Source organism: Mercenaria mercenaria, chromosome 7 (genome assembly GCF_021730395.1).
Source record: "Mercenaria mercenaria strain notata chromosome 7, MADL_Memer_1, whole genome shotgun sequence".
Classification (NCBI taxonomy): domain Eukaryota; kingdom Metazoa; phylum Mollusca; class Bivalvia; order Venerida; family Veneridae; genus Mercenaria; species Mercenaria mercenaria.
Genome location: NC_069367.1, coordinates 48,627,180 through 48,642,732, shown reverse-complemented (window position 1 = coordinate 48,642,732; position 15,553 = coordinate 48,627,180). Strand labels below are relative to the sequence as shown.

Here is a 15,553-nt window from a genome sequence, read left to right as displayed (position 1 = left end):
ACCAGAGTTGATCTGGCCTACTGACCAATTTTTTTACCCCACATGAGCCAGTTTCGAACTTAACCTAGGGATCATCAAGACAAACATTCTGACCAAGTTTCATAAAGATTGAGTCACAACTGCTGCCTTTAGAATGTTCACAAGCTTTTCTTTTGATCTGGCCTACTGACCTAGTTTTTGACCCCCACATGACCCAGTTTCATAACTGTTCCTTTGATTTGACCATACAACCTAGCTTTTGATCCCAAATGACCCAGATTAAAACTGGACTTAGAGATCATCAAAACAAACATTCTGACTAAGTTTCATAAAGATTGAATCACAACTGTGACCTATAAAGTGTTCACAAGCTTTTCCTTTGATCTGGCCTGACCTACATGTAGTTTTTGACCCCACATGACCCAGTTTCAAAACTGACCAAGAGATCATAAAGACAAACATTCTGACAAAGTTTCATAAAGATTGAGTCACAATATTGGCATCTAGTGTTCACAAGCTTTTTCCTTTGATCTGGTATACTGACCTAGTTTTTCACCCTACAAGACCCAGATTCAAACCTGATCTAGAGACCATCAAGACAAACATTCTGACCAAATTTAATAAAGATTGAGTTACAACTGTGGCTTCTAGTGTTCACAAGTTTTTCCTTTGATCTGGCCTACTGACCTAGTTTTTGACCCCACATGACCCAGTTTCAAACTTTACCTAAAAATCATCAAGACAAACATTCTGACCAACTTTCACAAAGATTGGGTCACAACTGTGGCCTCTAGAGTGTTCACAAGCTTTTCCTTTGATTTGACTGGGTGACCTAGTTTTTGACCCCACTTTTGATCTGGCTTACTGACCTAGTTTTTGACCCCACATGACCCAGTTTTGAACCTGACCTAGAGATCATCAAGACTAACATTCTGACCAAGTTTCATAAAGATTGAGTCACAAATGTGGCCTCTAAGAGTGTTCACAAGGCATAAGCCTTTGGCTCAGGTGAGCTAAAAATGGAGAGGACCTTATAATGATGCTACAGACAAAGTTTGATAAAAGATCCATCAAGTAGTTCATGAGAAGAATCTGCATTCAGAAATAATTCAGCTAATAAAAATTTACCTCGTCAAATTCTTCCGTCATTTTTCTAATGATTTCTGCATGTTCCATGTTGGAGTACATAAATGGAGTTATCTTCCCTTTACAACCCGAGCACTGGATGAAAAACTGTATTAATTCCAACAAAGATGAGTCTCTGTCTGACTTGTAGTTCTCAATCCAATCATCCACGACAGTCTGTAAAGCATACAAACAGTATCAGTCTTTGTTAAGCATATACACAGTCTTAAGTCGGTGTAGAACATATCCACAGCAGTGGTTTTTGGGCCTTTTTTGGGACTGAAATTCGGCCCCATTCCCATGTCCAAAAAGGACGTTTTTCCCCCTATTTCTGAAAAAAATTCCTCTCAGTTTTATTTTTTTTACATATCCCAACCAACAAAACCCTTTCTAGATATACATGATAATGTAAACTGTACCTTCATGAAAAGTAGCTGGCAAGGAAGGTAGATTTCTTTAAATACAAAATGTGAAATTATTTTTTCAATGTAACATAGGTCAGAAACTATAACAGCTATTGTTATTCTTAACAGACAGAAATTCAAGACTGAGCCAATTTTACAGCCAATAAACAAGCCTAAGTTCTCAAAATCACTACAGAACTAGAAAAATAACAGGAAGGGTACGCAGCTTCAGCAAAGTTGTGAAGGGTTACAAACAACATTTTAGGCTATATACATGCTACAATTATTTGGATCAGAAAGAGACACTTGTATGGAGGCCCTTCATGCCGCAACTATCTCTGATAATCATAATGTCATACAAATCTGTAAGGTCATTCCTGTCATTTCAAATAATGAAATAAAGCCCGGTTATTAGACCTTTCCAACCATGGCTATCACAAAATAATGTCATACAAACCTGTAGCGAGGCCCGTCCAGCCTTTACAATCTCAAATAATGATCCCCCACCCTCTTCCTCTTCAACAATAGCTGCGCTCCTTCCTCGACCTCTACCACCACCTCGACCCCGTCTTGTTACCTGAAAACCACAATGCACAGGTCTCTAAGTAAAAGTTCTTTTCATCCTTATATAACAGAGGCCTATAATAGGCCACTTCCCAGTCCAAAAATATACTATTTTTTCCAAACTGTGGCAGAGATATTTCCAAAAATGATAGGTAAGATTTCCCAAAATCAAGCCAACAGGTGGTGAAGATTTTGTTTACATTTTAGAATTTCTATCTAGAGGAAGCATTTGTCTGATAATGATTTTTTGTCACACTATAACCTAACAGCGCACAGAGCCACTGTGATTACAGTCTAACCCATTCTGGGGAGATAAATTTAATTTGTCTTTCAGTGTTTACTTCCAGCTGATTATTTTTCCCAAAATGAACAATTATCGTGCATAAATTTCCCAATTTGAAAGGCAAAGGCCTCTTCCCAATTTCCTGATAAAAAGTCCTGAAGTAGTAATATTTAGTAACTCTTTTATATTCAATATGCATGTATCAATGGTACTGATAATCAATAAATCAAAATTCAACATTTCAGCAAGAGGGTCATGATGACCCTATATCGCTCACCTGTTAAACTTGGCCTTGGAATCACAAAGATAAACATTTCAACCAAGTTTCATGAAAATAGGGTCATAAATGTGGCCTCTACAAGTGCTAACAAGCTTTTCCTTTGATTTGAGTGGTAACCTAGTTTTTGACCCCACATGACCCAGTTTCGGACTTGGCAAAGGAATCATCAAGATAAACATTCTTATCTTACAAAGTTTCATGAAGATAGGGTCAAAGATATGGCCTCTAGAATGTTAACAAGCATTTCCTTTGAAAGAGGGTGACCTAGTTTTGACCACACATGACCCAGTTTTGAACTTGGCCTATGAATAATCAAGATGAACATTCTGGCCAAGTTTCATGAAGATAATTTTCCTTTCATTTGACCGGGTGACCTAGTTTTTTACCCCATACTGAACTTGGCATAGGAATCATCAAGATAAACATTCTTATAAAGTTTCATGAAGATAGTGTCATAAATCTGGCCTCTACAGTGTTAACAAGCTTTTCCTTTGATTTGTGTGGTAACCTAGTTTTTGACCCCACATGACCCAGTTTCGGACTTGACAAAGAAATCATCAAGATAAACATTCTTACAAAGTTTCATGAAGATAGGGTCAAAGATATGGCCTCTAGTGTTAACAAGCACTTCCTTTGATTTAAGAGGGTGACCTAGTTTTGACCCCACAAGACCCAGGTTTGAATTTGGCATATGAATGATCAAGATGAACATTCTGACCAAGTTTCATGAAGATATGGTCATAAGTGTGGCCTCTAGAGTGTTAAACAAGCTTTTCCATTTATCTGACCGGGTGACCTAGTTTTTGACCCCACATAATTAAGTTCAAAACTAGGCCTAGAGATCAAGATAAACATTCTGTGCAATTTGTATCAAATCAAAGCAAAAATGAAACCTCTATATGGCTGAAAGGGCCATAAATATAAAATTCTGCACCTTTCAGGGGCAGTAACTCTAGAACCCATGACAGAATCTAGCCTGATTTCGAAAGGAACCGAGATCTTATTGTGACTGAAGTTGTGTGTAAGCGTGGTTATAATCTAATGTAAAATGTCACTTCTATGGTGTCAATCAGGGGCAGTAACTCTGGAACCTATGATTGGATCTGCCGGATTCATCATGGAATCCAAGATATATTGTTGTTAAAAGATATTTTGCAAGCCTGTATCAAATCAAACCATAAATGAAGTCTCTTTATGGCTGCAAAAGCCAAAATAGCAAATTTTGGCCCTTTAAGGGGCCATAACTTTGTAACCCACGATGGGATTTGGCCAGTTTTCGAAAAGAAACGAGATATTATGCCAATACAAGTTGTGTACAAGTTTTATTAAAATCAATTGCAAAATGTGGTCTCTATAGTGTTCACAAGCCAAAATAGCAAATTTTGGCCCTTTAAGGGGCCATAACTCTGGAACCCATGATGGGATCTGGCCAGTTTTCGATATTATGTATTATATAGATATTATGCCAATACAATGTTGTGTGCAAGTTTGATTAAAATTGATTGCAAAATGTGGTCTCTATCGTGTTCACAAGAAATTGCAGACGGACGACCGACGGACGGGCGATCAAAAATGCTCACCTTGTCACTATGTGACAGGTGAGCTAAAAAGAGTGCAAACTATAACTATATAAATTCTAAGGAGGCCTCCAGTGACACCTACCCCCAACTAAATTTCAAACTGCATTTTATACACTTTCTGCCACTTGAAAAAAACCTTGTGATGGTGGAATATACAAAATGTTGAAGAACCCCCCACCACAGTATAATATTTCTTTCTCTTCTCACTTTATAAAGTATCAATCTTTAAGATTTGAATTTGAACAAGTAAATCAACAAGAGCTGTCACAGGAGACAGCGTGCTCGACTATTTCGATGCTGGATAGTGAAACTGGGCACATCTGAGGAAACTAGAGCTGTCACTGGAGTGTTTAATGACTTCAATTGTGGATGAAGATATTGCACAATAGCCTGAGTCTATGTCAAAAATATCAACTTAAAGTAATAAGAGAGGCAAAGATAAATTGTTTGTTTGTTTGTTTTGGGTTTAACACCATTTTTCAACAGTATTTCAGTCATGGTAAAAAAAAAAAAAAAAAAAAAAAAAAATGTATCAAAACACTATATAAGTATATCCTAAGCAAAAAGGGGCATAATTCATTAAATATTGGTGCAAGAGTTGTGCAGCCTGTGTCATATAGTGTGGGTGATGATGTTGAACAACTATTTTAAGTTTGAATCAAATCCATTCAGTAATAACAGAGACAGAGTGAAAGTGCATCAAAACTTTAACCTAAAATTCTAAGTAAAAAGGGGGAATAATTAATAAAAAATTGGTGCCAGAGTTATGCACCTTGCATCACATGGGGTGGGTGATGATGTTGAACAACTATTTTAAGTTTGAATCAAATCCATTCAGTAATAACAGAGACAGAGTGAAAGTGCATCAAAACTTTAACCTAAAATTCTAAGTAAAAAGGGGAAATAATTCATGAAAGATTGGTCCCATAGTTATGCACCTTGTGTCATATGATAAGGGTAATTATGTTGAACAATTGTTTAAGTTTGAATCAGATCCATTCAGTAATAACAGAGATAGAGTGAAAGTGCATAAAACTTTAACCTGAAATTCTAAGTAAAATGGGGAATAATTCATGAAAAATTGTGCCAGAGTTACGCATCTTGTGTCATATGATGTGGGTGATGATGCTGAATAACTATTTTAAGTTTGAATCAAATCCATTCAGTAATAACACAGGTAGAGTGAAAGTGCACCAAAACTTTAACCTGAAATCTAAGTAAAAAGGGGGAATAATTCATGAAAAAATGGTGCCAGAGTTATGCATCTTGTGTCATATGATGTGGGTGATGATGTTGAACAACTATTTTAAGTTTGAATCAAATCCATTCAGTAATAACAGAGAAAGAGTGAAAGTGCATCAAAACTTTAACCTGAAAATCTAAGTAAAAAGGGGTATAATTCATGAAATATTGGTGCCAGAGTTAGGCCTCGACCTTAGCGGTGGACCGTTGGACCGACGCAACCAAAATATCGGCAGGTCCACTAACTATCAAAAGTTGGGTAGACCGACGGTCAACCAGTTTTCAGTCACGGTCTGCAAATAAAATAAAACCCTTAAAAGTAAACAAATAGGGGGGAAAATCGTACCCATATCGGCGAATTCACAAAACGAAAAGTGATTTTGACGGCATTCTACCGTTATAAGCATTGGCGAGTTAAAGTCAGGAGAGCACGAATGGACTACTCCACCGATCGGGCGAGTGGTTTTTAAGTGGTATTTACCAAATTGAGAAATTACATCAGGCAAAATTACCTGGATTGACTGGAATTTACCCGCGAATCGTAAAAATATCAAAACGTCATGCTGGTAATTTTCCATTCCACAAGCACGTGCGCCCTATCGTTGTCTAATTTACATCACGGTTACTTTTGACACAAAAAACGCGCGTAGTGCATTCATTTTTTAATATAATCGCTTTAAATTTTCAACACCGCTTGAGAACTAATACAGTTTGAATTCTATAACAATTTTAATAAGATATCGACAGGAATGTAGGCAAAATTCTTTAAAAACGATCAAATTTTCATATAATGTTTTGTAAAATTTCAAACAGCGCGATCTTGATTATTTATTTCTTTCTTAAAGTAAATAAATGGTACATACTATGGTAATAAAATTCAGACTTTTGACCAGAAAGTACAAAAAAACACAATTAAAAAATCTTAAATAATGAAAAAGCGGCAGCAATTTAAATACATGGAGTAAAACGATTTTTGGCAAACAGATTTCTGTTAGCGCGGCAGAATAGGTTACGTGACCTAATGAACGTAAATAGAAATGTGGTTTTAAAATAAAGCAGTATGATGTCGTTGCGGTTTTTAATAAGTTTTAAATGATTCTTTGTACATGTATTTTTTGACACAACACTTTGTTAGATATTCTTCTCAAACAATAATGTAAATTTCTTGAGGGCAAATAGGTCACAGAGGTAGGGCATCCACTATCATCGTTCACGGTTTGACACATTTACATGTCAGTTTATTCGGGATATTGCACATTCGCTTTTAAAAAATCAAAGAAAAAACTTTTTTACTGATTTCTTCTCAACAATTAAAGGAATCGAGAAGTACAATCAGACAGTGATGTGTCACATGGCGCGAAAACATGACGTAATGCCATGACAATCTCGGGGAAACTATACCGCTTTGATCTCCGCTTCAGATGCCACTAATAACCGACACACTTCTTGTAGCTCTTTGAGAGGGTGTTAATTGAAGATGAAAACAAGGCCAATTACTTAGTTTATCATCAGAATAATTACCGATAATTAATTGTTGATGTTTTCTTTTTTCACTTTCAACACGGGTCGGGAGGATGATGATTATTGTGTCCATATTTTGGGACACTTTTCAAAATAATTATTTTTCGGGATAACAGATTGCTACAGTCTTCCATTTTTAATTATTTTAGAAATAAGTCCTGTTGCTTTGCGTCATATGAAGTTATGACGTCTACAACATCACAATTTATGTGATAGAATTGGAGGTCCACTAAAGTCTGAGCAGGTCTACTAGATTTTAGCAGTTGGTGGACCTGCTGGCAACTGCTGAAAAAAGTTAAGGTCGAGGCCTGATGGCCCTTATGTCAGATGATGTGGATGATGATGAGGAATAAGTATTTCAAGTTTGAATCAAATCCATCAAGTAATTACAGAGATAAGTTGAAAAAAGAGAAAGTGTAAAAAAACTTTAACCAAGGTGGGGACGCGGAAAGACGCCGAAGCCGGGGCGAGTAGGATAGCTCTCCTTATACTTCGTATAGTCGAGCTAAAAAGGGTTCTTTTAGTATGGCAGACAGAACAATTCAAAATTGGTGCTATTCTTACAGTGGTCCCATCGGTTTTCCTCTTCCTACCACGTCCTGCAGTAATAGGACGTGCCATGGACATCTCTTCATCACTGTCATTTTCATGTTCATGATCACTGAAAAAAAAATGCAATAAAATTTAGAACAACTTCAATACCAACCTGTTGTATCATCAATCAGTTTAACAATCTGAGACTAAAAAACACCAACTGTTTACTGGTGTGTTACACTGCAAGTCTGTACACCAGTCCAGTACAGAACTGTTGGATTTAACGTCGCACAGACACCATAGGTCATATGGCGACTTTCCAGCTTTAATGGTGGAGGTAGACCCCAGGTGCTCCTCCGTGCATTATTTCATCACGAGCGGGCACCTAGGTAGAACCACCGACCTTCCGTAAGCCAGCTGGATGGCTTCCTCACATGAAGAATGCAACGCCCTGAGTGAGGCTCGAAAACTCATCGATGAGGGGCAAGTGATTTGAAGTCAGCGACCTTAACCACTCGGCCACGGAGGCCCCCAGTCCAGTACAGAGTTGCAGGTTCATGTCAAGGCAAATGCTTTAAAGAACCTCCAGAAGACTGGACAGGTTTTATTTGTTCCTCCCATCTGTTTCAAAAGTAACGTAATCTTATCTTTATAGACATTTTTTTTATGTGTCGTTTATAAATCTTTTTTTCACTGGCGTTCAAAGGTAGTGAATTTGGTTTACCATTTATGTGTAACATCATTTTCAAGGCAATAAACAGAAAAGAAAATGAATAAACTTACACAGACATTTCAGACCCAGGCTCTGCCATACTCTGTACTGCATCCTGAACAGCTCTTCTGGGTCTTACCCCAGGCATCATCTGTCGCTGAAAAAGTTTTTAAAATTAAATTATGGGAAGAAATTTTTTTAGCATCCACAATGAATGTAGGTTCCTAACGTCAGAAGGAGACCTATAAAGCTATTCAACTTGTGACTCTGTACTACTGTAGCACTGTTTTGCTGCTTATTATTTTGGCAGAATTACTTTTCACTGTAGAACAGGCATTATTCGACTGGCCAACAATTAACTTAAATAATATTAAACTTAAAATATCATGTGTGACTGGCTTTTAATTAATTAAATTTATAGATCTTTTACAGTTTACACATTTTGGGGGAATTGGAAAAGTCTACTCCTAAACTTTACATTTAGAAAAGGCAGTGGCTACAGTAGACCTGCACAATTTTAGAACACAATTTTCAATACTTAAACTTTTTCTGAAGTTCGTGGACAGTCAATATTTTTTCTTTTATTGAGGTTATGAGAGCAGGAAGTGTTGAAATTTCCTGTGAAGTGATTTCCTTCTTAAAACATAGTATCATAAAAGACACATTTTTGAAAACTTCATTTCTTAAAAACGAGGGGCTAGGACTTCCTCAAAAGTGGTCTGAAGCCCATGCTAATTCTGTAGCAAATAAAGCTCTTAATAGGAAACCTCAGACTCTCCCCTCTACTCTGAAACTTCCGCCTTCGAATTCATAAACAACGAAACCGCTAATTAGGCACTTTTTTGTCACTAAATTTGTAAGGAGTGCGGGGACTAGCTGAATTTTGTGGGGACCACTAAATTTCAAATGTTGGTGGTCCTTCGCGGCCACTAGGTAAACAAGAGCTGTCACAGGAGACAGCACGCTCGTCTATTTCGATGCTGGATAGTAAAAATGGGCACATCTGAGGAAACTGGAGCTGTCACTGGAGTGTTTAATGACTCCAATGGTGGATGAAGATATTGCACAATAGCTTCAGTCTGTGTCAAAAAATACTAAGTAATAAGAGAGGTAAAGATAAAGTGTATCAAAACACTATATAAGTATAATTCTTAGCAAAAAGGGGCATAATTCATAAAATATTGGTGCAAGAGTTATGCACCTTGTGACATATGATCAGGGTGATGATGTGGAACAACTACTTCAAGTTTGAATCAAATGCATTTCGTAATAAGGCCTCACCAAATTAAAAAGTTGTTCATCGGATTTGCCGCTCATATATTTTCAGAAACACAAAAAAAATTTTTTTTTTCTGTTTTTGGCTTGCGCTCGCCCCACTGAAAAAAATCAATCAAAAATTTTTGGTGCGCTACTTTTTACGGACGTAAAACTGTATAAATGCTTATACTTCCAGTCCCAGATTGTTCTCAAATGGATTTTAATCACAATAAATACATACTACGCACACATCGTCTATAATAAATCATAATACTTATATTTAGTTGCATTAAAGTTATTTCCCCTTTATGCAGTTACGCCATTTTCTTCAAATGTTTAACAAATATCGATTTATTTCATTGAAAACTGGATAAGAAAAAACATACTAATTTGTTTGATAACATCAATCTACATTATTTTGGTAAGGGTAAATACTTATTGATGCATGTCACTTATCTGTTTTTGCTGTTTTTTCCTGTCCAAATCATCAGCATTAGCATACAAAAGTTGGTGGAGTAAGGAATTTACATTACGAGTTGTTTTCAGGACAGTTTTGATTTTCAAATTTTCCAATCATTTAGTAGACTAATGTTAATGCACGTTAATCTCCATTTCAGACTTTAATTGAGACTTTGTTTCAACAAATTCAATATGTTATGAAAGTTTAAAGTTAGAAAAAAAGAGCTGTACATAAGACATCATGCTCGACTTTTCTAAATCAGAGCTTTGCCAGTAAAAGGGGCATAATAGTCAGAAGCTATTAAAGTACAGAGCTATTGGTCATTATATAAAACTTAATTAACAAGAGGACCATGATGGTCCTGAATCGCTCACCTCTTCCCACATGACCCAGTTTTGAGTATGACATCGTTTTTGACCAACTTTCATGAAGATCCCATGAAAAATGTGACCTCTAGAGTGGTCACAAGGTTTTTCTATTTTTAGACCTACTGACCTAGTTTTTGAAGGCACGTGACCCAGTTTCGAACTTGACCTAGATATCATCAAGATGAACATTCTGACCAACTTTCATAAAGATCCCATGAAAAATGTGACCTCTAGAGTGGTCACAAGGTTTTTCTATTTTTAGACCTACTGACCTAGTTTTTGACCGCACGTGACCCAGTTTCGAACTTGACCTAGAAATCATCAAGATGAACATTCTGACCAACTTTCATGAAGATCCCAAGAAAAATGTGACCTCTAGAGTGGTCACAAGGTTTTTCTATTTTTAGACCTACTGACCTAGTTTTTGAAGGCACGTAACCCAGTTTCGCACTTGACCTAGATATATTCAAGATGAACATTCTGACCATTTTTCATGAAGATCCCATGAAAAATGTGACCTCTAGAGTGGTCACAAGGTTTTTCTATTTTTAGACCTACTGACCTAGTTTTTTGACCGCACGTCACCCAGTTTCGAACTTGACCTAGATATCATCAAGATGAACATTCTGACCAACTTTCATAAAGATCCCATGAAAAATGTGACCTCTAGAGTGGTCACAAGGTTTTTCTATTTTTAGACCTACTGACCTAGTTTTTGACCGCACGTGACCCAGTTTCGAACTTGACCTAGAAATCATCAAGATGAACATTCTGACCAACTTTCATGAAGATCCCATGAAAAATGTGACCTCTAGAGTGGTCACAAGGTTTTTGTATTTTTAGACCTACTGACCTAGTTTCTGAAGGCACGTGACCCAGTTTCGAATTTGACCTAGATATCATCAAGATGAACATTCTGACCAACTTTCATAAAGATCCCATGAAAATGTGACCTCTAGAGTGGTCACAAGGTTTTTCTATTTTAGACCTACTGACCTAGTTTTTGACTCCACGTGACCCAGTTTCGAACTTGACCTAGATATCATCAAGATGAACATTCTGACCAACTTTCATGAAGATCCCATGAAAAATGTGACCTCTAGAGTGGTCACAAGGTTTTTCTATTTTTAGACCTACTGACCTAGTTTTTGACCACACGTGACCCAGTTTCGAACCTGACCTAGATATCATCAAGATGAACAATCTGACCAACTTTCATGAAGATCCCATGAAAAATGTGACCTCTAGAGTGGTCACAAGGTTTTTCTATTTTTAGACCTACTGACCTAGTTTTTGAACGCACGTGACCCAGTTTCGAACTTGACCTAGATATTATCAAGATGAACATTCTGACCAACTTTCATGAAGATCCCATGAAAAATGTGACCTCTAGAGTGGTCACAAGGTTTTTCTATTTTTAGACCTACTGACCTAGTTTTTGACTGCACGTGACCCAGTTTCGAACTTGACCTAGATATCATCAAGATGAACATTCTGACCAACTTTCATGAAGATCCCATGAAAAATGTGACCTCTAGAGTGGTCACAAGGTTTTTCTATTTTTAGACCTACTGACCTAGTTTTTGACTTCACGTGACCCAGTTTCGAACTTGACCTAGATATCATCAAGATGAACATTCTGACCAATTTTCATGAAGATCACATGAAAAATGTGACCTCTAGAGTGGTCACAAGGTTTTTCTATTTTTAGACCTACTGACCTAGTTTTTGACCGCACGTGACCCAGTTTCGAACTTGACCTAGATATCATCAAGATGAACATTCTGACCAATTTTCATAAAGATCCCATGAAAAATGTGACCTCTAGAGTGGTCACAAGCAAAAAGTTTACGGACGCACGGACGCACGGACGGACGACGGACGACGGACACTGCGCGATCACAAAAGCTCACCTTGTCACTTTGTGACAGGTGAGCTAAAAATATTCTATGTTAAAAAGGGGCATAACTCTGTCTAGATTCAGACTTAAGTAAGAGTATTGTTTCTCCTGGTGTAGACTTTGACAGTAAATAACTGTTCTAAGTTTCAAATCAGAAGCTTTAATAGATCTAGCAACACTCACATAGATATTTGATGTATCAAAAACTTTGTAAAGTCAGCTAAGAATGCTACATTTTCATAGCAGTAAATATTCGATTCGATATTTGATTACAGTGTACTGTATGACAATGTTATTACCTTTTTTCACGAGTTCGCTTTGTTGTGCGTCTGCGGGTTAGATTTTCCCAATCTCTGGGGACTTACTTTTTAATTTAAAAGGGCTATACATTCTATTTTAAAGTTTTTATTAGTCAGTCGAGAGCCAAATGAAGACAAATATATTTCTTCGCTCTTCGCTCGCTCCTGATTTTCTCAAAAACCAAAAAAAATATTTAAATTATTTTTTCGCTCGCCGCCTCAAATTTTTCAGAAAAAAATCCGATGAACAACTTATCAATTTGGTGTGGCCTAACTGAGATATAGTGAAAATGCATCAAAATTAACCTTAAATTCTAAGTAAAATTAAAAGATGGCATAATTCATAAAAAATTGATGCCAGAGTTATGCACCTTGTGTCATATGCTGTGGGTGATTATGCTGAACAATTATTTTAAGTCTGAATCAAACCCATTCAGTAATAACAGAGACATAGTGAAAGTGCATCAAAACTTGCACCTGAAATTCTAAGTAAAAAGGGGGAATAATTCATGAAAAATTTGTGCCAGAGTTATGCACCTTGTGTCATATGATGTGGGTGATGATGTTGAACAACTATTTCAAGTAAGAATCAAACCCATTCAGTAATAACAGAGATAGAGTGAAAGTGCATCAAAACTTTAACCTGAAATTCTAAGTAAAACGGGGGAATAATTCCTGAAAAATTTGTGCCAGAGTTATGCACCTTGTGTCATATGATGTGGGTGATGATGCTGAACAATTATTTAAAGTTTGAATCAAATCCAAACAGATTTATGCCTCGCTCTATGATTCCATAATAAGGTTGAACCCTTCAAAATTAGAGGAGTAAAGTGATTCAAAGTTTCGGATTAACCAGGGGCCTTGTTACTCATTTGGTACAGCACAGGTGACTTGTTAGCAGGCGGACGTAGCTTCGAGTCCTACACTGGGTAGATGTTTTTCTCACTAAAATACACCAAAAGTTAATCAACACTACTGTTGCACTAATAATGAAATTAACTAATACAACGGTCGTGCAGATAAAGAATATTTTAAGCATAACTGTCATGTAGATAGCCTCGACCATTAAAATTGGCCCAGGGTTATCCCCAGGATTTTGTTATAGCTGGGCTCTGCGAACTATTGCCGGGTACACTCTTATAGCGGTTTATGGCAATAAGCATATTATCCATTTAAGTAAACTGAGATGATGAAATATAAGAATGATATGAAACAGCTTATGAAAATGTAAAAATTATATGATTTATCTAAGGTAGATATGTAGAACTGAATATTGATACATTTTCAGAGAACTTCATTCTGTCATAACTAAATGTGGTTCTGGGACTGTGTATGAAAAGAATTGGAACCACTCCCTTACCCTTGCATCGTAAGAGGTGACTAATAGGGCCTTAACACTTGGTTTTGCAGTAACTCTGTGATTCCAGCAGGTATGCAAATTTTGATTCCATACCTCATGTTTTTATTTCGATGTAAATGAGATGTGGAACCAAAATTTGTAGTCCTGTTTGGCACCATATAACCTATACTGTGTTGGTGCACCGTAAAAAACCCAAATAAATAAATATCTATTAACCGACCGTTGCTGAAAGCGACACAGTGTTATTATTCAGAAATACCTTAACAAATGGCAGATACTACTGTTGCCGAAGAACAAAGATCAGCGCATTGAAGTAAACTAAAATGGTAAATTAACAGGTAAGACAAGGTTTATCTTACTTCATTCCTTTCATAATGTTCATACATATTATAACTGGTGACAATATCTTATAACTATTAGTTTCTGTGAAATGCGTCGGGGAAGTGATTGGTGGTGCAGTTTTAGTTACGGTAAACCAATGTTTCACGTGTTTAAGAGTTTTCCTACATTACACTTCAGTAAAATAAAGTCGTAATCTGTGCTATGCAAATGGCTGACATTCGATTAAACTTGACACAGGGACATGTTGAACGTCCAAATATTAAAAGGCGCCCTGTGCAAGTTTAATGTTATTGAACTAATCTTTCTGTAGCTGGGGGATGTTACGTTAAATTTTGTGTCCTCTAACCTATAGGCGGGTCTTAATTTGCATAATTAATGAGGACAAATGCCGATCAGCTGGTAGACAAACTTATAAACATTGCAAATATTTGCTTAATTCATGGATTTTTGCAATAAATATGTGAAAAATACGATTTTAATAAATCTTGACAGACATTTAGCAATGTAACTGCAGGTAGAAACATTTTTCGCTAGCATGAGTAAAATAGGTCACGAACTTCCCCGGTAAACACCACGTAGGTGGCACAACTCAAATACCGCGGAATTAGTGATGACGCGAGATTAGTGATGTTGAGTATACTACAGATTTCATTGTGTGTTGCATTTCAGCTATAAAGTTTGCACGATCCAATATGAAAATGTAATAAATAACAATGCGTTACAATGCTGTGCACTTCTTAAAGGTATATTTCCTTGAAAAATATGTGAATAAAGATGAATATTCGTTAAAATTTACCAAAATTCTACAACTTGGCGGGAATAATTTATTTTTTCCAAAACCGGAAGTTTATATCACGTGATCGGATTTGTCTAAGTAGCACACTGCTATGCCTCCTCATATCGTCATTGACATCGGTATGACTTATTACCGAATATGAGTCATATTCGCGAATATGAGATTAAATACCGAATATGAGATATATTTTTTTTATTTGTGAACTTAATTATTTTTTGTTAATATCAAACAATAAAACATATTAATAAGATATTTCAGGCGAAATTTGGATGGATTTGAAGCATTTTTTAGGTATTTAATTACAATAATTCACCCGAGCGCTAAGAATCTCATATTCGTGTATGCGGATAATGACCGAATATAAGATATAAATATTTTTATTTTGATCTAAATGAATTATTTTTTATACAAAACTTTTATGTATATTATCATTATAGTTCAAGCGAAATTTGGGTTGATTTGAAGCAGTAAAATGTATTAATATGAAATAATTCATTCAAGCTGTATCAATGTCATATTCGTTTATGCGTGGTTAAGACCGAATATG

At 36.4% G+C, this 15,553-nt stretch overlaps 1 protein-coding gene across 1 annotated transcript in view; it reads right to left on the bottom strand.

Moving 5' to 3' along the window:
* LOC123554176 (cohesin subunit SA-1-like) overlaps positions 1-15,089 on the bottom strand; it is a 75,596-nt gene extending 60,507 nt beyond the window's left edge. The window contains exons 1-5 of the mRNA XM_053547168.1: positions 15,007-15,089; positions 8,296-8,381; positions 7,543-7,639; positions 1,966-2,085; positions 1,108-1,281 (exon numbers count right to left, since the gene is read on the bottom strand). Of these exons, the coding sequence (XP_053403143.1) occupies positions 1,108-1,281; positions 1,966-2,085; positions 7,543-7,639; positions 8,296-8,375 (471 nt within the window). The 5' untranslated portion in view covers positions 8,376-8,381; positions 15,007-15,089. The remainder of the gene's footprint in view (positions 1-1,107; positions 1,282-1,965; positions 2,086-7,542; positions 7,640-8,295; positions 8,382-15,006) is intronic.
* Between the last annotated feature and the right edge of the window lie 464 nt (positions 15,090-15,553).